The 24,563-nt window shown below is 34.1% G+C and overlaps 1 protein-coding gene and 1 pseudogene across 2 annotated transcripts; one reads left to right on the plus strand and one right to left on the minus strand.

Moving 5' to 3' along the window:
• Positions 1 to 3,243: 3,243 nt before the first annotated feature.
• Positions 3,244 to 12,547, minus strand: LOC308422095 (prolactin-7A2-like; the record flags this gene model as incomplete). Its single annotated transcript, XM_080918549.1, has 6 exons — positions 3,244 to 3,462; positions 4,268 to 4,447; positions 5,279 to 5,386; positions 11,407 to 11,445; positions 12,238 to 12,433; positions 12,489 to 12,547. The coding sequence occupies 6 exons, from the start codon at positions 12,545 to 12,547 to the stop codon at positions 3,244 to 3,246; spliced, it is 801 nt and encodes a 266-aa protein (XP_080774675.1).
• A 582-nt stretch (positions 12,548 to 13,129) lies between these two features.
• On the plus strand, positions 13,130 to 13,876 carry LOC308422096 (general transcription factor IIE subunit 2-like; annotated as a pseudogene). The gene has a single exon. The product of its transcript is annotated as a general transcription factor IIE subunit 2-like (transcript).
• The last annotated feature ends 10,687 nt before the right edge of the window (positions 13,877 to 24,563 follow it).

Here is a 24,563-nt window from a genome sequence, read left to right on the forward strand (position 1 = left end):
TTGTGGGGTCACTTAAGTACACTATCATGTCATCTGCAAAGAGTGATGGTTTTACTTCTTCCTTTCTGATTTGTATCTCCTTAATCTCCTTTTCTTTTCTAATTGCTCCAGTAGGACTTCCAGTACTAGGTTGAGTAGGTAGGGAGAGAATGGGCAACCTTGTTGAGTCCCTGATTTTAGTGGGATTGATTCAAGTTTCCCACCATTAAATTTGGTGTTGGCTGTTGGTTTGCTGTATATTGCTTTTATTATATTTAGTTATGGACCTTGGATTCCTGTTCTTTCCAGGACATTTAACATGAAGGGGTGTTGAATTTTTGTCAAATGCTTTCTCAGCATCTAGTGAGATGACCATGTGATTTTGTTCTTTGAGTTTGTTTATATGGTGGATTACATTGATGGATTTCCTTATATTAAACCATCCCTGCATCCCAGGGATGAAGCCTACTTGGTCATGGTGAATGATTGTATTGATATGGTCTTGGAATCAGTTTGCAAGAATTTTGTTGAGTATTTTTGCATCAATGTTCATAAATGAGATTGGTCTGAAGTTCTCTTTCCTTGTAGGGTCTTTGTGTGGTTTAGGAAAGTGGGTTATTGTAGCTTCAAAAAAATGAGTTAGTTAGTATTCAATCTGATTTTATCTTGTGGAATAGTTTGGAGAGTATTGGTGTTATATCAGCAATAAATGTCCTATAAAATTTGGCACAAAACCCGTCTGGACCTGGGCTTTTTTTGGTTGGGAGGCTTTTGATGACTTCTTCAATTTCTTTAGGTGTTATGGGATTATTTAGATGGGTTACCTTGTCCTGGTTTAACTTTAGGATCTTGTATCTGTCTAGGAATTCATCCATTTCCTCCAGATTTTACAACATTGTGGAGTATAGGCTTTTGTAGTAGGATCTGATGATTTCTTGAATTTCCTCATTTTCAGTTTTCATGTCTCCACTTTCCTTTCTGATTTTGTTAATTTGTATACTCTCTCTTTGCCCTCTAGTTATTCTGGCTAGGGGTTTATCAATCCTGTTGACTTTCTCAAAGAACACGCTCTTGGTTTTGTTAATTCTTTCAATGGTTATTTTTGTTTCTATTTGGTCTATTTCTTCCCTAATTTTGATTATTTCTTGCCGTCTACTCCTCTTGGGTGTATCTGCTTCCTTTTGTTCTAGAGCTTTTAGCTGTGCTGTCATGTTACTTATGTATGGTCTCTCCAGTTTCTTTTTGGAAGTGCTCAGGGCTATGAGTTTTCCTCTCAGTACTGCTTTCATTGCATCCCACAGGTATGGGTATATTGTGTTTTCGTTTTCTTTGAATTCTAGAAAATCCTTAATTTCTCTCTTTATTTCTTCTTTGACACTGCTATCATTTAACAGAGCGTTTTTTAGTTTCCATGTGTATGTGGTCTTTTTGTTGTCTTTGTTGTTGTTAAAGACCAGCCTTAGACCATGGTGATCTGAGAGGATGCATTGGAGTATTTCAATCTTCTTATATCAATTGATGCTCATTCTGTGTCCAATTATGTGGTCAGTTTTTGAGAAGGTGCCATGGGGTGCTGAGAATAAGGTATATTCTTTTACTTTAGGATGGTACCTACATGTTAATATTGTACATCAACTATGATATATCATGGAGACTTTCTTTTATGGCTTTGAATATTTGAATATCTGAAGGATTCTTATACCTGGGTGGCATCATATGTATTTCTCTAGTTCTGATAATTTTTTATTTTTTACTGAATATATTCTCTATGACTTGATATGAAACTTTCCTTTTACTCTCACGGTAGGTCTAACATCAGCTCATTTCATAATTTCCCATGTTTTGTTTACATTTTTATTTTATCTGCCATCTGTGACTCGTTTTTTTATTGACTATTTGCCATTACACTCATATTAATACAGTAATTTGTATGTTTTGCCCCTCACACCATAGCCTAAAATTGCTAGAAAAGAAGTTATTTTAATGTTACATTTGTTCTACAGAGTGCCCATGGCTTATAATTTTGTACTTTATAAAGTGAATTCACTTCATTCTTTGCCTTCTTTCTGTTTTGACATCAGTTGATATTGCATAAATAGACATTTCTTCAATATCTTGTTCTCTTCCAGTTCTTGTACAAGCAAGTACATGTGTGCTTTGATTTAATGGGCCCTATCATAACAACCGGTCATTGCTTTGTTCTGGTGCATCCCCCCTCTCTCTCCACCTTATCTGCCCTGCTCTTCAAAATTGTTCTTAAAGTTGGGTTTTGTATGATACACATATCTTTTTGGTGCATAAGCAGCCCATTTATTCTTGTTCTCTTCCACTTTATTATTTGAGATCTTCTGTGATTATCATTATGCACTGCACAAAGAAAGGTCTATGATAAAGCTTGAGAGCTATAGCTAATATATAAGTACTGGGACATTTGAGGTTGAGCAGCTTCTTTGAGAGTGAATAAAAAATATTTATTTACCTTTGAGTATGTGGATACATTTTATAATGTATTTAGAAATTATTTTGGGTTATTAGTGGTTGATTTAGACTAGTGCCAGAAACTTAATGTCAATTGTAGGCATTCACCAGATCTGGCCTGAACATATTGTGCGCCAGCCTGGCTGTACCTGCAAGGACTATAATATCATGGGATGATGTGATGATGTATGATGGCCAGAGAATATGGTCATGCACATAGGATGTGAATTCTGTCTCAACCTGAATCTTGGGAAGGTATAAACATAACTCATAAAACTAGATTATAAAACTCATAAACCTTAGGGACATGTCTGAAGATTGTAGTGAGTACATATGACTTGTACATTAAGGGAAAGTCTTACAAATCAAACCATAGCACATAGTGTTAAGTGCTTGGCAGACCATCTGATAGGTGGATGGCTATAGCACAGATTAATAAGATAGGATCTGTTCAAATGAATTATTTTTTGCAGTATCCCCATAGTCCCATGTACTTAATAACATGGAAATACTTTTAATTGTGAATTTAGTATTTAATATAGATAACTACACATTAACATTAGATTACTGTGAATCTGACATAAGTTGTGCATTATTCATTTGTGTTTCATACCTCCTGAAGCACTTACTACATTTAGTAATAAATGAATAAATGAAACTAACAAGTTTTCTTTGTAAATTTTAACATATATGTTTATGTAGTTTATTTTTCTATTAAAAGATACCCATTATACTCAATCATACATTCATGATCATAAAATTAAGATTATTCAAAAAGATTTATCATCATGAATAATCTTTAATATTTATATCTAAGCAAACCTCACTATTAATATATACCACACACTCCAATAGCTTGAGATGAAGTTCAATTATATGCATATCTACTTTTAAGCAATAGGAAATTTTACAAAAAGCAAAAAGACGAAATTCTTCATCAGATGATTTTAAGTCTTCAAGACCAGAGAAGACGGCATAATCCACATTTTCTGTTGTACGAAAAATCTAATAATCAAAATTAAAATAGGTCAGTTATTATTTGTAGAGATTATTTTTGCTTTTCCTTTTATTATTAGATGCTAACTTACATTTCGGGAAATTATTAGACCATGAAACTTCTTTCAGACAGGTATCAGTTCTAGCATACCTGTCTGCAAGATACACTGATGTATTGATGGTAAAAATATTGTGGGAATAACTGTGAGGGAAAGTGGGAGGGAGAATAAGAGAGAGTTTGGCAGAAATGATAGAGTAAGAAAGAGTGAGTAAAGGGAAAGGATGTGATCAAAATTACTGAATGTATTTTAAACAAAATTAAGAAAATTAAGAAGAGAAAACCTGTTATAACAAAGAAAAATAAAACAATGTTACTTCAATCACAGGTATGTAGATTTTCACATTTCTAGCATGCAATACCAAACATCTGTCAGTTACCTCCAAGTAAAATCAGCATTTCTGTATACATTTTCTCATATTTAATTAATTTCTGAATAAATTTGTTTTGTTAATGACTGTGAAGATGGAAGATCAGGATTGGATACTTAAACATAGACTTATGTTTGGCCTTGGCATGTAAGGAATGTTGATTATCAAGGGCTAATTGTGATAAAACTATCTAAAAGTAGAAGGGAATATTTTTACTCTGCCCAGCGAAAGAAATACTGTCCAAATTACTGTGAAAAGTTATGCTTTAATCTCTAACCTTTACATCTGACAATATCTACAGCTAAGATGCTTCAAATTTTAATCTTTATTGCAGAAGTCGCATCATTCATGATTAAGAAAAGTAGAAGAAAAGAATAATACTCACCGTGCTGAGTATACTCTGGGTGTAACCAAAAAGCTCTGATAATTTTGTTTTAATGTCTTTGGCTAGTGAAATGACATCATCATGCACTCCTGGAATATCCTGGAGTATTGTCAGTAGATTTTTAGAAGTTTCATTCCAAGCCCTCATTCTACTGAAGATCAGTTTTGGAAAGTCGTTAATCTAAAAGGCCACGTTTTGTCAATTGCATTAAGATAAGTGAAATGAAAAAAAAGAATTAGTTGGTTTGGGTTTTCTATGAGACAAACTGAAATAAAATTCCATTTGCTATTTTTATGGGAAAACAGAAATATTTATGGAATTAAAAATATAGACTAATAAAGTAAAATAAAAACCTATAATTTACCATTATAAAACAGGTTGCAGCAATGTCAATAAAGTACTTTGTGGAACTTCTACATAGTTCATATCTAAAAATAATTTTCCTTCACTTTATCTATTATCACAAGATGTTTAAATCAGTTTATTTAGTGATAAGATTTGGAAAGAATCATAAGGAAAGACTACTACAGTTATAATTACAGCTGTACTGATATGTAGGCAGCCTCATTGTTCTCCGAAGCATGTCACTGTGCTTATAAGCAGTCCCTTGTTCAGGTGCTTTAAGTTGAGGCACACAAAAGAGCTGGGAAGTCATGCAAACATAACTAGGTAAGAAACACAAGTAGAATAAGAAAAGTCTTGAAAAATAAGAAAACTAATCATGGTAGTCATTAAGAGATATTTGCCTTTATTAAGTAAAATCTAGAAGTGACATATCATTAACCTAAAACCCTCCTAAGTGACTATTTAAAGACTTGTTACAATATTACTTAACATTTCCTTTGTTTATAAAATCAAAAACAAGAATTGTGTTTGTTCATTCTTACTTTATTTCCCTGTAGGTATGATTTCCACATACATTATAATACTTAGGAGAACCTACAGCATGACAAAGTAATGATAGTCTACTGCTTCAGCTATTTAGGAAAAAAGTTCAAGCTAAAAACTCACAGGAATCTGTTGGGCTTCATCCAGATTTCGTGGTGTTTTGATGGAATAATTGTGACAGCACGTGAGAGTCTTGACCAGAAACTCCATATCCTCAATAAAATCAAGCATCTGTATATATCAAAATTATTCACTTAGTTAAAACTGAGAAAAATAAATCAATGTAATTTTAGCCAAACTATTAATGTAGTCAATAGATGTATGCTTTATATAAATTAAATATATGATTAGAGACTTAAGAACATAAACATGTTGCTACCTATAAATTAATTTGAAATGTCATTTTCTTTGTCTAATGAATGATTATCCCCTATCTTGTACTTTACTAACTCTAAATTTATTAACTCTTTTTTTTCTTATTTTCCCTATGTTTTTTACTCAATGGAAAAATAAAAAATAATAAAGCTAGGCAATATGAAGTGTTTTACAGATTATTTTTCTCTAGAATATAGGACCATTATTATCATATTGGATATTTACATTCATCAACTTCTTGTTTCCTGTTTGTTCTAAAGATACATATATTTTACCTACACATTTTAAAGATTATATGTTTTTTCTTTTAAAGAGAATGAAAGGCCCTGAGCAGACATGGGCACTCAATAAAAAACAAAGACTAACAGACTGGAGAAATAAAAAGACCCAAATTTTTGCTACATACAGGAAAGACACCCCAGCATCAAAGAATACCACTACCTCAGAGTAAAAGGCTGGAAAATAAATTTCTAAGCAAATGATCCCAAGAAACAAGCAGGAACAGCCATTCTAATACTGAATAAAATTGACTTTTAATCAAAAGTTATCAAAAAATATAAAGAAAGACATTTCATACACATAAAAGAGAAAAATCTACCAATATAAACTCTCAATTCTGACTACCTATGCTCCAAATGAAAGGGCACCTACATTCATTATATAAACTTTACTAAAGCTCAAAGCATACATTGTAATATACACAATAATAGTGGGAGACTTCAACACCCTATTTTATTAATGGACAAATCATGGTAAAAGAAACTGACAAGAGACACAGTAAAACTAAAAGAAGTTATGAACCAAATGTATTTAACAAATATGTATAGGAAATTTCAACTTAAAACAAAAGAATATACCTTTTTTCTCAGAATGTCATGGTACCTTCTCAAAATTAACCATTTAGTCAGTCACAAAACAGACCTCAATAGATAAAAGAATATTGAAATAATCCTATGCATAACATCAAATCAACATGGACCAAGGTATAACAACAAAACAACAGAAAGGCCACATACACATGGAAGCTTAACAATACTTAGTTATCACTGGAGCATACATCAGCAGTTTGACAGCACACCTCAAAGCTCTAGAACAAAAATATAATATACCCAAGAAGAGTGGATCGGAGAAAATAATCAAACTCAAGGCTGAAATCAACCAAGTAGAAATAAAAAGAACTATGCAAAGAACCAACAAAACCAGAAGCTGTTTTTTTTTTCTTTTTGAGAAAAATCAACAAATAGAAAAAAACCTTAGCCAGACTAACCAGAGGGCACAGAGACAGTTCCCAAATTAACAAAATCAGAAATAAAAAGGAGACATAACAACAAAAACTGAGCAAATTAATAAAAAAATATGAGATCCTACTACAAAAACCTATACTCAACAAAACTAAAAAAATGGAGGAAATGTACAATTTTATAAACAGATACCAGGTAATTAAATTAAGTCTGGACTAGATAAATGATCTAAACAGTCTTATAACCTGTAAAGAAATAGAAGCAGTCATAAAAGTCCCAAAACCAAAAAAATAAAAAAAAGCCCAAGCCAGATATATTTAGTGAGATCTTCAAAGAAGACCTAATACCAATACTCTCACAAAATAGAAACTAAAGAAACACGACCTAATTTTTTCTATAAAGCCACAGTTATGCTTATACCTAAAACCTAAGACACAACAATGAGAAAAAACTTCACACCAAATTTTCTCATGAATACCGATGCAAAAATACTCAAAAAAAAAAAAATCTCACAAAATCTAAAACCAGGTCAAAATGATGATCCATCATGATGGATTTCATCCCAGGAATGCAAGTATGGTTCAATATACAGAATTATATTAATGCGATCCACTATATAAACAAACTAAAAGGAAGAAAGAAAACATGATCATCTTATTAGTTGCTGAGAAAAAAAATTGAAAAAAATCAAAATACCCCTTCATGTTAAAAGTCTTGGAAAGATCAGGAATTCAAGGCATAGTAAAAGCAATATACAGCAAACAAGTAGCCAGCATCAAACAAAATGGAGAAAAACTTAAAGCAACCCCACTAAAATTAGGAACTAGACAAGGATGCCCATTTTCTCCCTACATATACAATATAGTATTTGAAGCCCTAGACAGAGAAATTAGAGAACAAAATGATGTCAAAGAAATAAAAATTGAAAAGGAAAAGTCAAATATTACTATTTGCGAATGATATGATAGTATATTTAAGTTACCCCAAATATTCCTACAGAGAACTCCTAATTCTGATAAACAACTTCAGCAAAGTGGCTGGATATAAAATTAAACAAACCAGTAGCCCTCCTCTGCTTGAAGTATAAACAGGCTGAGAAAGAAATTAGGGAAACAGCACTCATCACAATAGTCACAAACAATATAAAATGCCTTAGTGTGACTCTAATTAGGATAGTTTAAGATGTTTATGACAATAACTTCAAATCTCTGATGTAATAAATTAAAGAATATCTCAGAAGATGGAAAGGTCTGCCATGCTCATGGATGGGCAGAATTATTAAAGGAAAAATGGCTACCTTACCAAAGGCAATCTACAAACTCAATGCAATCCCTATCAAATTCGTTTGAAAAAAAAAAAAAAAAAACAGAATAGAGAAAACTGTTCCCAACAATAAAAAAGGAAACACAAAAAAAAAACAAAAAACAAACAAACAAACAAACAAAAAACCCAAAAACTTCCTGGGGAAATTATGATCCCAATCTCAAGCAGTATTAGAGAAGAATCATGATTTAAAAAAAAAGCTGAATGGTATTTGTACAGAGACAGGCAGATAGATCAATAGAATAGAATTGAAGACCCAGAAATGCTTCCAAAGACCTATCTTCAGTTGATCTTTGATAAAGGAGCTAAAATCATCCAGTGTAAAAAAGACAGCATTTCAACAAATGGTGCTGGTTCAACTGCAGATCAGGACATAGAAAATGCAAACAAATCCATTCATAACACCTCATATAAACCTCAAGTCCAGGTGGATAAATGACCTCCGCATAAAACCCAATACACTGAAACTAATAGAAGAGAAATTTGGGAAGAGCTTAGAACACATAGGCACAGGGGAAACTTTCCTGAAAAGAACACGAATGACTTATGCTCTATGATCCAGAATCTACAAATGGGATCTCATAAAATTTCAAAGCTTTGTAAGGCAAAGGACATTGTCAGTAAGACAAAATGGCAACCAACAGATTGGGAAAAGATCTTTAACACTCCTACATCAGATAGAGGTCTAATATCCAATATACACAAATCACTCAAGAAGTTAGACTCAAGGGAACCAAAAGCCCTATTTAAAAATAGGGGACAGAGCTAGACAAAGAATTCTCACCTTAGAAATATCAAATGACTGAGAAGAAGCAACTAAAGAAATGTTTCACTCCCTTAGTCATCAGGAAAATGCAAATCAAAACAACTTCAAGGATCGATCTCACACCAGTCAGAATGGTTAATACCAAAATCTCAGGTACAGAAGATGCTGAAGAGAATGTGAAGAGGAACACTTCTCCATTGTTAGTAGGATGCAAGCTGGTACTACCAATCTGAAAGCCAGTCTGGAGGTTCCTCAGAAAAATGGACATAGTACTATCTGAGGGCCAAGCTATACCACTCCTGGGCATATACCCAAAAGATGCTTCAGTATATAAGAAGGACACCTACTCTACTAAGCTTATAGCAGCCTTATGTATAATAGCCAGAATCTGTAAAGACTGCAGAATCCTTCAACAGAGGAATTAATACAGAAAATGCAGTACATTTAGATAATGGATTACTACTCAGCTATTAAAATCAATACCTTCATAAAATTCTTAGTTAGATGGATAGAACTAGAAAATATCATCCTGAGTGAGGTAACCCAACCACAAATGAACACACATGGCATTCACTTACTGATAAGTGGATATTAACTCCAAAATTTAGAATAACCAGGATACAATTCACAGACCACATGAAACTCAAGAAAATGAAAGACAAAAGTATGGTTGATTTAGGCTTCCTTAGTACACTCAACAAAATATCTACAGGAGGAAATTCTGAAACAAAGTGTGGAGCAGAGAATGAAGAAAAGGTCATCTAAAGACTGCATCACCTGACGGGACGTTCTGCTGGAGCCTGAAAAATATAGCCAAATGCTCTCAACCGTTCATTTGTCTAAGAACAAAGACCCCAAATAAGGAGTTAGAAAAAGGACTAAAGGAGGTAAAGAGGTTTACAACCCCATAGGAAGAACAACAATATCAACCAACCAGACTCTGCAGAGCTCTGAAAGATTAAACCACTTACCAAGAGTACACATAGAGTGACCATTGGCTCCAGATGCATGTGAAACAAAGGATGGCCTTGACAGGCATCAGTGAGAAGACAGAGAGCCTCAGCCTTGTAAAGGCTCAATGCCAATGTAAGGAAAGGCCAGGGCAGAGAGGTAGGAGGGTGTAAGAGGGTGGGTGGGGAATACTCTCATAAAGACAGGGGGATGATATAGGGGAATTCAGGAGGGGAAATTGGGAAAGGACCTTTGAAATGTAAAAAAAGAAAATATTTCATAAAAAAGACAATGCAAACATCTGTTCCATCCAGTGTTTATCATAAATCCTGACTGACAATGTGTCATGTTTGACACAATTAGATAAAGCAAAGTGAACATTTTTAGGAAACAGTAGGCAATGAAGATAAAAAGCAGCAATATATGAATTAATGTTTACATTTCTATCAATAGATGTTTATAAATATTATTATCTAAATATATTATTGATTACTTATTATTTAATATTAATATCTTTCCTAGTCACATTGGTTACACTTATAGTTCAAAATTGAAACTTTAATTTTAAAAGTAAATAAAGTTAAAAAATTTGAGTAAATCATTCTCTGCAAGCTTTCCCATTGACTTTTGTTATGCCAGAGGCTTTTTTGTATTATAATACTGAATAAAAGATCATAATACACCTGTGATGTATTACTTGAAATTTGGTCTTTGATGCTTTCTGTTATAAGTTTAAATAACACCTTTAGAATGAAGGCTTTTGAAACGAAAGAAAATAAAAATAAATGATTTATTTTAAAAATTGTAATAGGAATCTGATAATGAATTTAGCTAAATCAGAGAGGAGTGGCAAAAATTAATGGGTAAAGAGTTATTGTGAATGCATATTTACAGCAGACAGAGATATTCTGAGTTCCCACATAAATAATAAAGTCATATCCAATCTGTCTTTTTTTTGACACTAACTAACCTTGAACAGAGAACATACAGTCCTCAAGAACACAAAACCAGTTTCTTTTTTAATCCAGCCTTCACAATGAATAAACTTCTACACCAGAATATTTTAAACATGGTTTAAATTGGCACAAGTATGATTGCCAGGGTCTAGGGGAAGCTAATATGTTGTTGGTGTTTGCCTTTTCCCTCTCTTGAATTATCACACTATAGATTCAGTCCATTCATGCTTCCTGATTCACTCACTCCAATACACTTCTCTATTAGATTTCTCCAGTGTGCTATGGAACAATGGCAACAGAGACTGGCTCCATAGACGCAAAATCATGGGATCAGAATTCTCTCCAGGAAACAACAATTAAAACAGTATGTTGCAAGTGCAAGGAGTTTTTTTAAGTAAACAACAGAAAAAAAATACATAAAGGCCTACAATGTTTTTCTATTTCTTGCAAACCAATGATTTCACAAAGCTGTCCTGTGTTTGTTCTGCGTTTTGAATGGTTGGTGATTTCTTTTACCCATGGAAGTGTATCTCTTGAAACTGTTTTTTTTTTTTTTTTTTTTCAGTGCTAAGCTCAAGCAAAGTCATTAACATGGAAACTTTGGGGAGAAAAGAAGGTGGAAGTAAGAGAGGTACTTACATATTTATTGTATAAATTTTCAGAGACTTCATTGACTGTCTGAGACAGAACAAGGGAAAAACAGAAAAACTAGTGAGTTAAAGCTTTATATCATAGCATATAGTTTTGCAAAAAGAGACACATCCTCTTGGTGCCTATTTTAAACAGAAGCCTTGTGTATTATTGTCTCCCTTATATGTACTGAACCAAGAACACATAGCTCTTTCAAACACAGAACCCCTTCCTGTTCTAAACAAACCTTCAAATAGAATAAACTCATGCATTGTACCCACTTAAACAATGAATCTGAGAGTTTAAACATTTGAGAGGCTATTGTTTCATGTTTCATCAATTTGTTCATTTGCTTGCTTGTTGCTTGCTTGCTTGTTGCTTGCTTGCTTGTTCCTTGCTTGTTTGCTTACTTTCTCGCTTGTAATATGACCTTTTAAATTACTTCCATTCATTCTATGTGACTCACCACAATACATTTCTCCTCTAATGTATGTGTTGCTTTGAACTAAACAAAGATGTTGACAGAGTTGTAAACAAGGTCAGGAAGTCAGAGCTCTTCCCCATCTGTAGCTATTAGATTTTTATGGCACAAATAAAAATTTAGAAAAATTTAAAGATAACTGGGAGAAAATTTCCAAGACTCATTGATTTCTTCAAAAATTCTTGCTATTTCATAAAACTTACCCCTTCTTACTTCACTTTTCAATAGCTGATGCTTTAATTTTTTAAATTAGAACTGTGCTTTTTAAAAATTTGGCTCATGATAACTGTAAATATATTATAGGACAATTGGACTGGATGTTGCTTGTGAAATAGATCAGAGCTAAATGAAGTACTTACATATGTCCTGCGCAATTCCATGTTGAGGTTGCTGATATTCTGAGACAGTCTTCTGGCATTAAGAAACAGTCCCTTGATACCTAGTGGATCATCATCAGCCTCATAGCTTTCTAAAGTTCCAGAAGCCACATTCTCCCATAAAAGAAGGCTTGACACCACCAGCAGCAGAAGTGCCCTTGCTAACACAAATAAGAGCCTTTTCAGTCCGTTAGGTTAAAGTTATCAAAAGAAGTTTCATATCTCTGCCCTACGCCTTTTCCTGTATGGTTTGATAATGTGTTTTAGTGATAGTGAGGCCTCCACTGGCCATGCTTGTTCGCACATATATTGACTTTAGATTTTCAGCTCATGCTTGGGCAATCAAGTTAGTTAAGACTTTATGAGTGTAGCTTGTGATGTCCTAAGAGTCACAGTCTCAGAGAAAACTCCCTTTTCTTCTATATAAAAATCAAGACTAATACTCAGAGATCATTGAGGAAGATGGGGATATGAAACATTAGTTTCCCAAACTCTGTGAAATATGTATATTTTGAGAAGGATAGCATGGTATCTTTCTTCAGTATAGTATTATTCATATGACTTTACACCTGACCTTTTTGTGTTGACTAAAAATTAGTACATGCTTTCTTGAAGAAGACCATTTCTTATTATACCACTAAATTTTGAAAAATCATGAGGCTTTTTCAAATTTATTTTAGGAACAGTGGAGAACCATGCCTGGTCTGAGTTGCTGCCTAGAGCTCTGCAGCCAATGGCTCAACCCCCTCAACAACATTATAGATCGAAGCCTATTGAGAGATTGAGAACTGTTTAAAAAAATGAGCTTTCTACTCCTGTGGAAGAACAACGTACTGTTCCTTCTAAGTCACCCTCCTCATTCAAAGAGAAAAAGATGAAAGCCAAACATAAAAGATCATTAGACTCTAAATAAAATTCAGATCACAATAATAGACCATTTAACTTAAAAGCTTTCTCTGGAAGCTCTAGATTTAAGTTCGGTGTTCGTGCTAAGATTGAAAATTCTCTAAAAATACAACATTGGCTAATAGATACACATCGTTTAACTTTGGAAGAGATTTTAGATAAAACACCTAGATATTAGACTCAAGCAAAAACAATGGCTAATAACGGAGGCTTTAGACAACAATCCCAAAAGTTGAGTAGAGGATGGAAAATATGCCTTGAAACCTAAGTACAATTTGAACAATAAGAAGGCCCTACTCAGGCTTCTAGATAACCACGACCAGGCAGGACTAGAAGGAATTATCTTAGAAGTCATAGAAGGATTGACTAATACCCAGAAAGCTGTCAAGACTTTAGGGGACTACATACAATTTGTAAGTCATCCTAATAAGAAGAAAACTCTGTTTTTCAATGATAAAACCTGGTCTTTTTCTGTGGATGAAGAATTCCAAGTACTTTGGAGGAGTGTTACCATGGATTCAATGGATGAGGAGAAAATTGAAGAGTAATTGAAGTGACAGAGTATTTTTTCCATGGAAGAGTCTGGACCAAAAAGGTGGCCTCTATTCAGAGAAGGAAAAAGCCAGCTTCACAGAAAAAGCGACTGTTTAAGACTCACAATGAACACTTGATGGGAGTGCTGAAGAATTACTTGGACACTATCCCTGGGAAATAAGGAACATTTTCATCCTTACACAAAGTCACAGACACACAGTCAAGAGATTTTTTGATGCTCGGGATCTGAAGACTTTCTGCCTTCCCTCTGATCCTCAGGACTTAGGAGAGGAGTAGTTTAGTTTACAGTACAGAAGCAGATTAACAGACTCATTATATTTACCCAGCAGCCTAGTGTGAGTGGGTATTCCTGTGTAACTTTCTGGGTTTGTTTGTTTTATTTTATTAGAAAGACACTTAGCATGGCAGTTAGGTGTATGTTGTTCATCTGATTTCTTACTGGTTCTGGACTCCATGTTTTCTCTATTGCTTTAGAACAAGTTGAAGGATAGTGCTGAATGCAATTCTTCTTTATTACACAAGAAATATTTATAATAAAATCAGTTGTGGTAATATCTTTAAGAAGTTAGCAAATTCAGTTTATCCTCTACTTCTTGAAAAAGTCAGGGAACAGTTAGAATCCCTGGCTGTCTGGATGGGTGTTTAGGATGTGACAAAGATTGCAGTCAGTACTGTTGGCACACTTGAGGGGTTTTTTTTTGGTACACAGGGTATACCTCTGGTTAATAAGCTAAGCAATAAAATTACACTAAATATTAAAAAAAGAGAGAGAAAATTTAAGATAGAACCAGAGAAGAGTGATCTAGATCCTGGTAGATTTAATGGGAGTTAGGTATATATAAATATTTTTAAAGGTTTCTAAAGTTCTTTTTTGTAATCTCATATAGAAGGATAGTTTGTATTTTTGTCCATTAGATATATTATAATGTAGGAGGTTTGTGAATTGAAAACTTAATATATAAACCTACTTGAATGAAACCAATCCGGTTTTAGAGCCTTTTTTGTGCCAGGGGGTGGAGGAAAGAAAATATCAGGAAAGTCGTATCCACCCAGTATACAAGCACCAGGGCGCGTGGAGTGAACCACCTGGGAAAGGAATTTCATGGATAGTGTAGCTAGTGGACCAAGCAACAGAATCTGTGAACCCAGGTGCACAAGAGCGGCATTCATGGAGTGAGAACACAGGGGTCAATAAAGAGATAAGCCATCCATTTAATACTCACCACAACATTGAACAGAAGATACACATGTATACAATAGTTCATGTATACTCAGTCCTAGCATTTATGATCTGAAAGATATCCATGGTTCAACCTGAATTCAATGAACTAATGTTACTGGATTTTTGTTTTTAAATCTCAAATTCCCAATTGGTGTTTATTATCAATTAATTTACTTAGAATTTTTCTTAAGAAGAAAATGTAATAATTACATCATCTTCTTTTTGGAAATTTTTGGAAAATATTTAGATTAATTAACAACTCTAAAACTGTGTGATTAGATATTCATCTACTATTCTTGTATACTAAGACCCCTAATTAGAGAATACTATATTCATTCAAGTCCAGCATCTAATAGCAGAAATCCAGAAAATAGAACATGTTTCATTTTTCCTCTATAGTAATTATGAATTTAATACACAGTCTTTGTTATCTCATTCCAGTCAAATGTCTCATTTTCTGCAATTTGACTTTCTGAATTGATCACTTTATGCCATGGTCATCTGACATCATATAAACAAAACATTTGCTCTTACCACTAGACCATGTTTTACTTCTTCTTTCCATATAGGTCATTTCAGAAAACCCACAATGTCTCTAGACATTTCTAAATATCTCCTGAAAGGAAGACTCCTTCCAGAACCACTGGTGCAAGAACGTGTGGTGTACTTGTCTTCTTGAGTAGGAATTAGAACCAACTTCTCAATTTCGACCTACTTTCAATTATCTTGATCAGGTATGAACAGCAGTTTTTTCACATCATATAAAGCAAAAATAACAGGAAAAATATAAATTGTCTAAAAAAATCTTGTATATGAGTGGACTGTCCTATCTTACTAAAAGAACATGAGATACTCACAAGGGCATGGTTGAGAAAAATGCAATGGCATCTCTGAAGAGTCCTGGCACAGCCTCTCTGTTTCACGCAGTCTCACATCCAGTAAGTATTCCATCGCCTATATAGGCCATTGAATCATCCCCAGGGCCACACACTGCTAGGAGGGAAGGAGGATTAACACTAGGAATAAAGCTGACGATCATATGACTGTTCAACTTCAGTCAGTGTCAATAGCCTCATGACCATGATGATTCAAGACCTCAATATCACCCTTTTGGCTTATTTCAAGACTGTAACTAAGGTCTAAATTAAGTTGCCAATTGCTATGTCCATCTCTACTTGATGAAGGCAGGTATGAATTTTATTCCCTAAAAAGGTCTCTGCCCTAAACATCCACTTTTCTCAATACTTACCTGTTTGTGTCACTCAGTCTTAGTTAGAGTGACAATGTTTTTTTTTTCAACCTTTCTGAACATTGGAACACAAGGTCACAGGAAAAGTACTGAGTACTGCATCTGGCAGTTTAATATTTATGATTTTTTTTCCAGAACCAGGAAACATAGTTTTTTTTTTTTTTTTAATGTGTTGGTTTCTACATTCTAGATACAATAGAGCAGTAATGTATGATGTAAATCCAGATGTATATAGGGTTTTATTGTTACTTATTTTTTGAGGCAAGGAACTTTCATGTAACAAAATACCATACATTTTTGTCATGCCTTAGGATATCATAAGTAAAGTATTTATTTTTTTTGGGGGGGGGAGGCTTACGTATATAAACATAATTTCTGTCCAAAGATCTTGGGTTAAATCTAAGTAGAATTCATTCTATTCAGGCTGCACTTACGAAAGTTGTACTGCAATTGATTGGATGTAAGCATCAGGATTGAATTATTAAATGTATTTGTTCTAAGCAGGACCTTTTATTATATTTCACTTCAGTGACCAACAGTCTCATCAGAAAGAAAAGCGAAAGTGTGGAATCTTCATTTTAGTCACAGATAACATCTCTTTAATTTGCAACAATAGTATGTGATATAAAAACTTCCCCATCTATTGAATTGTTTGCATCCAGCACATTATTAATACTCTATGTTGCATAGACAATTTTCAGGAATCATGGAGGTTGTAATGTCAGAACAACAGTACTTTGTGTAGTGGAGAAAATGTAAACAGTACATTGCTGAAAAAATATTTCAGTGAAAATCAAAACATTCATTTAGAACATTGAGAAACAGTGGGGGGTTGCAAATAGAGACACAGTGTAAAATTAATTTAGAATATTTTATATTAGAAAGTATTTTGCCCCAGATATCATATAGTATGCTTTTGTTTAGTAAAAGACACACACCATCTGGTTGTTAACCCACTCCCACTACACACACACTAACAGAACACCCCACCACAAATACAAGTTAACTTTCTGTAGAACTAGGAGTATCCTTTCTTATTGAAGCCAGACAAGTCAGTCCTTTTAGGGGCACAGGATCCACAGGGAGGCAAGCAACAGGCTCAAAGCTACCCTCTTCTCCAGGTGTTGGAGTACCCACATGAAGACCAAGATGCTAATCTGCTAAATATTTGTAGAGGGGCTATATCCAGTGCAAGTTCTCTTATTTTTTTGGTAATTCAGTCTCTGGGATACCCCAAGAATCCAGGTAACCTGACTCTGTTCGTCTTCCTGTGGAGTCTCTGCCCTCTTTGGGTCCTTCAATTTTTCTGCCCATTTCCCTGAGCTTCATCTAATGTTTGGGTGTGAATCTCTGCATCTATTTCTATTGGCTGCTGTGGAAGAGCCTCTCAGAGCACAGTTATGCTAGGGTTTGAAAAGTAGAATGGGGAGAAAAGTTGTGTGACGGGGTGCTGGGAGAGGAAGGAAAAGATAATAATGGCTATAAGTGAATAAAAACTAATTTTGAAAATGAAAGAATTCTAAGGACACATTTCTTCTGAGATCATATTGTATAACAGAATTAGAAAAAATAACGCCTGATCATAAGGCATGTAAAGTAAACTTGCTTTTTGGAAGACAGGAAATGCTTTAGGGTAGACATTTTTTTCTGTGTCACTGGGTCCTTTCATCATCTTCATCTAGATCACAAAGACTTAGCCAAGGGATAGTCTTGAGGCCATGAGAAATAAGGAATATTCAAAGAAATGGTCCTATTAAAAACAGACCTGTTACATATTAGGTCATAACAGGACTAAGCTTAAACCTCACCCATAACACCCATTCCTTGTTGGTTGTTTCAAAGAACCAGCTTTTGATTTTGTTAGTTCTTTGTATTTATCTTGCTTCTATTTGATTTATGTCCAGATTTTGACTGTTTCCTGTCTTCTACTCCACTTCAGTGTGTTTGCTTCTTTTTGTTTTAGGGCTCCTAGGTGTCCTGTTAAGTTACTTGTGTAAGATCGCTCCAGTTGTTTTTACCAAGAAACTTAGTAATATGAATTTTTTTCTTATTACTGCTTTCATTGTACCCCATAAATTTAAGTATGATGTGTCAATATTTTCATTAAATTTCATAAAGTGTTTAATTTCTTTATTTTTTCTCTAACCAAATTATCATTGAGTAGTTTCCAAGTTTATGTTGGCTTTTTATTGTTTTAGCTGTTATTAAAGACCAGTTTTACACCATGGTGGTCTAATAAGGTACATGGGATGATTTGAGGATTGTTTGTGGTCAATTTTGGAGAAAGTACCATGACATGCTGAGGAGAAGCTGCATTATTTTGTTTTAGGGTAAAATTTTCTATAGATATCTGTTAAATTCATTTGGTTCAAAACCTCTATTAGTTTAATTTTGTCACGCTTTATTTTCTGTTTCAATGACCTGTTGATTAGTGCAAGTGTTGTGGTAAAATCTCCTACTATTATTGTGTGAGGATATAATGTGTGTTTTGAGCTTTAGTAAAGTTTCTTTTATAAATGTTGGTGACCCTGCAACTGGGGCATAGATGTTCAGAACTGAGACTGTGTCTTGGTTATTTTTCCTTCTGATGATTAGAACTTGTCTTTCTTTAACATGTTTGACAACCTCTGGCTGAATATTTTATTGGATATAAGGATGGCAAATCCAGCTTGTTTCTTGGGACTAATTGAAAGACCTTTTTCTATCCTTTTACTTTGAGACAGTCTCTGTCTTTGTTATTGAGGTGTGTTTCTCATATGCAGCAAATTTCTGAATTTTGTTTGTATATGTAATATATTAGCTTATTTGTTTTTATAGATGACTTCAGTCTATTAATATTGAGAGTTATTATAGACAAATGATTGTTCCTGTTATATTTGTTTTTGTTGATGGTTTCATATTGTTGTGCTTCTCTCTTTTTGGCTTCATTACAAGATGTTTAATACCTTATCTTTCTTTTGTTGTGAGTGCCTTCCTTGTGTTGGAGTTTTTATTCTAGTATCCTCTGTAGGACTGGTTTAATAGATAGCTACTGTTTGAATTTGGATTTGTGTTAGTAACAGCTTGTTGATATCGTATTAATACCCTTCTTTACCAAATTCCTATACCAATTAGCTTCTAAAACACTAGGTTTGGATATGAATTTCAATATTTAATATTCTGCCATCAGAACTCACAGCCTGCCCATAGAAAGCATAACAGTGATGAGGACTGGTCGCCTGCTTGTAGTTTCCTGGTCACCTGGGAGAGCCAAAGGAGGGCTCTCACTCCTGAGTACAGAGGTGAGTCCACATTCCCTTTCCACTGTCTATTTCAGGAAAGGCCGCCCAAAACTCTCATCACACAGATGGCCACACTGTCTGGAAACACACTTCTGGCCCAAGGTAAGAACCAGCCCAGTTGCATCAGGACTGGGCTCTACCATCAGAACTCATATCCTACCCAGAAAGCCGAAGACACAAGATCAATCTCCCTCAGGAGACCACAGACCCACAGACCAACAGGAGAGAAAAGCTCCAGTAAGAGACAAAAAGATCACCTAGTATCACCAATAACATGATGGCAAGAGGCAAGCTCAAGAACCTAAGAAATGGAAACCAAGAAAACCTGGCAACATCTGAACCCAGTTCTCCCTCCAAGGGAAAAAGTAGTGGATATTCCAAACTTTCCAGGAAAACAAGATTTAGACTTAAAATCATACTTCATGATGATAATAAAGATACATGAGAAGCACATATATAACATACATGAGAAGTACGAGAAAGCCAGAAGAACATACCCAAGCAAGTTGAAGCTCTTAAAGAGATAACAGAAAAACACAAACAGGTTAAACAGCTCTTAAAGAGAAAACACGAAAACCTGAAAACAGAAATAGAAACAATAAAGAAACCACAAGAGAAGGAAACCCTGAAGTTGCAAAACCTAGGAAAGACATCCGGAGTCACAGATGCAAGCATTACCCACAGAAGACAAGAGGTAGAACAGGTAATTTCAGGATTAGAAGATACAATAAAAAATCACTAACACAACAGTCAGAGAAAACTCAAAAATCAAAGAAGTTCTAACACAAAGCATCCAGGATATCCAGGACACAAGAGAAGAACAAACCTATGGATAATATGTGTATAAGAGAATGAAGAATCCCAACTAAAAGGCCCAGTAAATATCTTCAACAAAATTATAGAAGAAAACATCCTTAACCTAAAGAAAGAGATGACCACAAACATACAAGAAGTCTACAGAACTCCAAACAGATTAAACCTGAATTTTTTTTTCCTGAAACATAACAGTCAAAACAACAAATGTTCAAACAAAGAAAGAATACTAAAAGCAGAAAAAGAAAAGGACAGGTAAGATACCAAGGCAAACCAATCAGAATTACACCAGAATTTTCAACAGAAACTATGAAAGCTAGAAGATACTGGACAGACATCATACATATACTAAGAAAACACAAATACTAGCCTAGGTCACTATATCTAGTAAAACTCTCAATTACCATAGATGGAGAAAATAAGATATTCTAGGACAAAAGCAAATCTATACAATATCTGTTCATAAATCCATCATTACAAAGGATAATAGACAGAAAACTCCATCACAAAGAGTAAAATTACACCCTAGTAAAATCAAAAAAACTTTTGTTCTTACAACAAACACCAAAGAAAAAAACCACAGAAACATAACTCTACCCCTAACAACAAAATAGGAGGAAACAACAATCGCTATTTCTTAATATCTGTTAACATCAATAGACTCAATTCTCCAATACAAATATAGATCATCAGACAAGATGTAAACAGAATACAGCATTGTGTTGCATCCAGCAAACTCCTCTCAGCAACAAAGACAAACACAACATCAGAGAAAAAGTTTGGGAGAAAAATCTTCTAAGCAAATGGTCCCAAGAGCAATATCTAATAAAGAGATTTTCAACCAAAAGTCATCGAAAGACAAAGAAGGACACTTTTTACTCATCAAAGGAGAAGTCTATCAAGAAGAACTCTCAATCCTGAACATTTATTTTTCAAATACAAAGGCACCCACATTCATAAAAGCAACTCTACTAAATCTCAAAGCATATATTGTTCCACACATAATAATAGTGGGAGCCTTCAACACCCCACTATCATCAATGAACAGATCATGGAAATAGAAACTAAACAATGACACAGAAACTATAGAAGTTATGAACTAAGTGGATTTGATAGACATCTATAGAATTGTAAAACCAAACAATATACCTTCTTCTCAGCACCAAATGGCAACTTCTACAAAATTGACCATATAGTTAGTCACAAAACAGGCCTCAACAGATACAAGAAGATCATAAAAATTCTATGTAACCTATCAGATCACCATGGACTAAGGCTGGTCTTCAATAACAACCAAAATGACAAAAAGCATATATACACATCGAAGTTATACAATGCACTACTCAGTGATAGCTTGGTCAAGAAAGAAATAAAGAAAGTCATCAAAAAACATTTTAGAATTTAATGAAAATGAAGCCACAACATACCCAAACTTATGGGATTCAATGAAAGCAGTACTAAGAGAAAAATGCTTAGCTCTGAGCACCTCAGAAAAGAAACTGGAGAGACCATGCACTAACATCTTGACAGTATACCGGAAAAGTCCAGAACATAAAGAAGCAGATATACTCAAGAAGAGTAGATGACAGAAAATAATCAAACACAGAGCTAAAATTAACCAAATAGAAACAAAAACAGCTATACAAATAATCAACAAAACCAAGATCTGGTTCTTTGAAAAAATGAACATGATCAATAAACCCTTAGCCAGACAAACTAGAGGGTGCAGAGAGAGTATACAAATTAACAAACGCAGAAATGAAACAAAAGACATAGCAACAGAAACAGAGAATTCAAGAAATCATCAGATACGACTACAAAAACCTATACTCAACAAATTGTAAAATCTAGAGAATATGAACTATTATCTAGACTGAAACCACATACTAATGTTAAATCAGGATCTGATAAATCATCTAAATAGCCCCATAACCGTGAAAGAAATAGAATAGGTCATCAAAAGCTTCCAGACAAACAAATAAAACAAAACAAAACAAAAAACTCAGGACCTGATGAGTTTAGTGCAGAACTATATCAGAATTTCTTACAAGATCTAATATCAATATTCTCTAATCTATTCCCAAAATAGAAACGGAGGGAGTTCTACACCACTCATTCTTCAAAGCCACAATTATGCTCATTCCTAAACCACACAAAGACCCTACAAAGAAGGAGAGTTTTAGACCAATTTTTCTCATGAACATTGATGCAAAAATACTGTTTTTTAAATAAAATTCTTGTAAACTGAATCCAAGAACACATCAAAACAATCATTCAACATGATCAAGTAGGCTTCATCCCAGTGGTGGAAAGATAGTTTAATATATGTAAATCCATCAATGTCATCCACTATATAAACAAACTCAAAAGTAAAAACACATGATCATCTCTCTAGATACTGAGAAAACATTTAAGAAAATTTAACTCCCCTTCAGGTTAAAAGTCTGGAAGAGTTCAGTAATACAAGGCTCAAACCTAAACATAATAAAAGCAATATACAGCAAACCAGTAGCCAACATCAAACTAAATAGAGAGAAACTTGAAGCAATACCACTAAAATAAGGGACTAGACCAGATTGCACACTTTCCTTACCTATTCAATATAGTACTGGAAGTATTAGCCAAAGCAATAAGACAGCAAAAAGAGGTCAAAGAGACACAAATTGGAAAGGAAGAATTCAAAATATTACTACTTGCAGATGATATAATATGATTTTGTGAACCCAAAATTTCACCATAGAACTTTTACAGCTGATAAACAATTTCAGTAAAGTAGATGGAGATAAAATAAACTCAAACAAATCAGTAGCCTTCCTCTACACAAAGGTTAAAAAGGCTGCAAAAGAAATAGAAGAATCAATACCTTTGACAATAGTCATAAATACTATAAAATAACTTTGGGTGATGGTAACCAAACAAGTGAAAGATCTGTATGACAATAATTTTAAGTCTCTGAAGAAGGAAATTGAAGAAAATTCCAGAAAATGGAAAGATCTCCCATCCTCATAAACTGAAAGGGTCAGCATAATTAAAATGGTCATCTTGCCTAAGGCAATCTACAGATTCAATGCAATCCCCATCAAAATTCTAAAACAATTCTTAATACAGTTAGAAAGAACAATTTGCAAATTCAGTTGGAATCATCAAAACCAAGGATAAGTAAAAACATTTTCAACCAAAAAAAAAAAAAAAAAAAAAAACAAAAAAACTTCTGGGGAAATCACCATCCCTACCTATTACAGATCAAGTATGATAAAAACTATATGTTATTGGTATAGAGAAAGGCAAGTAGATCAATGAAATAGAATGGAAGACCCAGGCATATACCCAGACACCAATGGTCATTTGATCTTTGACAAAGGTAGTAAATATATTCAATGAATAAATGACAGCCTCTTTATAAAATGGTTCTGGTTCAACTGGCAGTCAGCATGTAGAAGAATGCAAAATCGATCCTTTCTTATCTCATTGTACAAAGCTCAAGTCTAAATGGATCAAAGACTGCCAAATAAAACCAGGTACATTGAAAGTAATAGAACAGAAAGTGGGGAAGAGTTTAGAGCACATAGGCACAGGAAAACATTTCCTGTACAGAAAACCAATGGCTTATGCTCTATGATCAAGAATCGACAAATGGGAACTCATGAAATTGCAAAGCTTCTGTAAGTCTAAGGATACTGTAAAAAGAACAAAACAGCAACTAAAAGATGGGAAAAAGATCTTTTTCAATATTACATTTGATAGAGGGCTTGTGTATGTACTTTATATGTACTTCTTACATACAAAGAACTCAAGAAGTTTAATTCTAGAGAATCAAAAACCCAATTAAAAATGGGGTACAGACCTAGAATTCCCAGCTGAGGAATAACAAATGACAGAGAAGCACCCAAAGAAATGCTCAACATCCCTAGACATCAGGGAAATGCAAATCAAAACAACCATAAGTTTCAACCTAACACAAATCAGAATGGCTAAGATCAAAAGTTCATGTGACAGCAGATGCTGGGGAGAATGTGGAGAAATAGTAACACTCTACCACTGTGGAATTGTAAACTGCTACAACCACTCTGAAAATAAGTGTTTCTATTTCTCAAAATCTTTGGATATAGTACTACCTGGGAACCCTGCTATTCCACTCCTGGGCACATACCCAAAATAATCTCCAACATTTATCAAGGACAATTGTACAACTATCTTCGTAGCAGCCTTATTTATAATATCCAGAAGCTGGAAAGAACCCAGATGTCTATCAATGAATGCAGAAATGTTGGTACATATACAC

Source organism: Micromys minutus, assembly GCF_963924665.1.
Source record: "Micromys minutus genome assembly, chromosome: 6".
In the NCBI taxonomy this organism is placed as follows: Eukaryota; Metazoa; Chordata; class Mammalia; order Rodentia; family Muridae; genus Micromys; species Micromys minutus.